General features: G+C 41.4%; 1 protein-coding gene across 2 annotated transcripts in view; it reads right to left on the reverse strand.

Annotated features, from left to right (window-relative positions):
* apbb2a (amyloid beta (A4) precursor protein-binding, family B, member 2a) overlaps positions 1 to 2,207 on the reverse strand; it is a 35,898-nt gene that overhangs the window by 29,075 nt on the left and 4,616 nt on the right. Inside the window, exons 3-6 of one of the 2 annotated variants that reach the window (XM_013908814.1) lie at positions 1,446 to 1,642; positions 710 to 862; positions 510 to 595; positions 304 to 364 (exon numbers count right to left, since the gene is read on the reverse strand). In XM_013908814.1, coding sequence (XP_013764268.1) covers positions 304 to 364; positions 510 to 595; positions 710 to 862; positions 1,446 to 1,642 — 497 coding nt within the window. Of the gene's footprint in view, positions 1 to 303; positions 365 to 509; positions 596 to 709; positions 863 to 1,445; positions 1,646 to 2,207 lie in introns of both variants that reach the window. The other variant, XM_013908806.1, reaches the window with a different exon arrangement.

A 2,207-nucleotide genomic window follows, 5' to 3' on the forward strand; every position in this document is an offset into this window, starting at 1 on the left:
CACACACACACACACACACACACACACACACACACACACACACACACACACACACAAATGTAAGCTATTCATAAGCCTCCTCACAAATGACATTACTTGTTTTGGGGCCTTTAACTGTATTGTAAATGCCTGTAACTTCGCCCCTGCTGGCTATAGTAAACCACAAGAAAACAAATAATCAAACTATAAAGAACGCTCTCTATTCAGTGAGCATTTTTATTTAGTAAAAATCCCAGCATATTAGAGTTATTTCAGATGCCATTATAAAGCCTGTGTTATTATATGTTGTTGTTTTGAACTTACCATTGCCTCCGGATCAGAGAATGTGCTGTTAAGGTCCACTGTCTCTAGCTGGGCAGGAGGGCTGCAGAGAAACATCAGGGATTAAAATAACAGCCACATTAAAATCACATTTTACACGTGAATACATGCAAAATATCATGACTGAGTCCTTGCCACACAAGAAGAAAGTCTGTAGCACTAAGTGTGAGTATGTCTGTGACTATTACTTGAGCTTGAGTGAAGCATAGCGAAGAGTAGCTCCTTCAAATGCCTTAAGGCTGGGATCAGGATAGACTGGATAGTCCTTTAGATCCTGGAGCATGAAAAAAAACCCCAGATATTCAGAAAGGAAATAAATCTTTGTATTTTTAAACAACCGACTTCTTCTCAAATAAAAAAAGAGACAGTTTCAATAATTGTGACTTACGGTGGCTGTGCAGCTGGTGGTGGTGTTGAGACTTTGTACAGAAGAGGTGATGTCATTGAAAGGGGTGGAGGAGGAGGAGGAAGGGGAGGGGGAGGATCCAGAGGGCGAGGGGACCGGCTCCACGGAGCTGTCGGATATCAGGCTGCTGGGGCGCTGTGGGAGAGACAGATGGGTGATGACAGAGCTGCACAAACAGACTGATGATGGATGGTACATCATTGATCAGCAGCAGCTTTCATATATGGAGGATTCTTTCTAAACACAACACAGAAGATGGTAAAGCCTGTCTTTTAATTTGTGTTGGGTTTAGTTACAAGCCACTACATGGACTTGTTCGAAAAAGCAACATTTTTTTTTAAATAAATTTGTAAATTGAAGCTTTTTCAGACCTTTCAACCACATCTTACTGTTCATCAGCATCTGCTTGTAGTTATGTAGTGTAAAAAGTGTAGGGTTGACATCTCCAAAGGACGAAAATCCCATATAGTGAACATCTAAACATAAATTTCTCTCAAAGAAAACGCAGGGAACTTTTTAAAAGTATCTGCATTAATACATTATATTTGAACATCTGCATCTACATCTGTTTGCTGCGGTTAAAATTCAGCAGAATTAAATCCTGACTGAGAGCGTTAAGATACATAATGCTGTTAAGATCTTATACATAAAAGATCTCATTATACTTTTAAACGTGCTTTTAATCTTGAAGTCTATTTAGTTCTCTGGGTCGTCTCACCTCATTGGGTGGCTTAAGGGAGTCCTGTGTGACCTGTTGTGGGTCATTCTCAGCATCATTGCTAGAAACGGTGTGTTTGCTTGAGGCAACAGGTCGGTCGTACTGCGTAGTGCCGGTGGGCACGTGCCAAAAATAGACCTCTGATGAGTCTGAGATCTCCCGCCAGCCTGGGGGCAGCTCCCCTTCAACCCATACATCTGCTGCAGGATGACAGTGACAAATAAACACATACTATCATTCAGATAGTATTACACACAGATGGGCTCTGCAAAAATAAAGCAAACAAAAAAACAACAAGATAAAAACACATATATAACACAAGATAGATGTGGTCAGCCTGTCCCTGAACTTGTGCTTTATACTCTACAATAATATTTTACTACAGCCAGCCCTCCTCTTCTCTTCTTCCTGAATTCTCTTCCATCTTCGCAAACTGCTATCTGCACTATCCTGTCATTATGCCCATCCTAATCATCTCTGCACCACATGGGGTTTACAGGGGGCTTAAAGGTTCCAGCAGTATTTCACTGGAGTAAGTGACTTGCTTGCTTAATGTGATGCCTTTGATAAATTTCCAGATCAGACAGTCTGTAGGAGGTAGAGAAATGGAGAGAGAGGAGGAATGAAAGGAAGGTGTAATTGAGGCATGATTAAAGGCTGACACAGCTATGGAAATTTTTCAAGGGAACGATCAGATGGCAAGACAAACACACACACACACACACACACACACACACACACACACACACACACACACACACA

This window comes from Pundamilia nyererei, unplaced genomic scaffold (genome assembly GCF_000239375.1).
Source record: "Pundamilia nyererei isolate P.nyererei 1_Seehausen unplaced genomic scaffold, PunNye1.0 scaffold00001, whole genome shotgun sequence".
NCBI lineage: Eukaryota > Metazoa > Chordata > Actinopteri > Cichliformes > Cichlidae > Pundamilia > Pundamilia nyererei.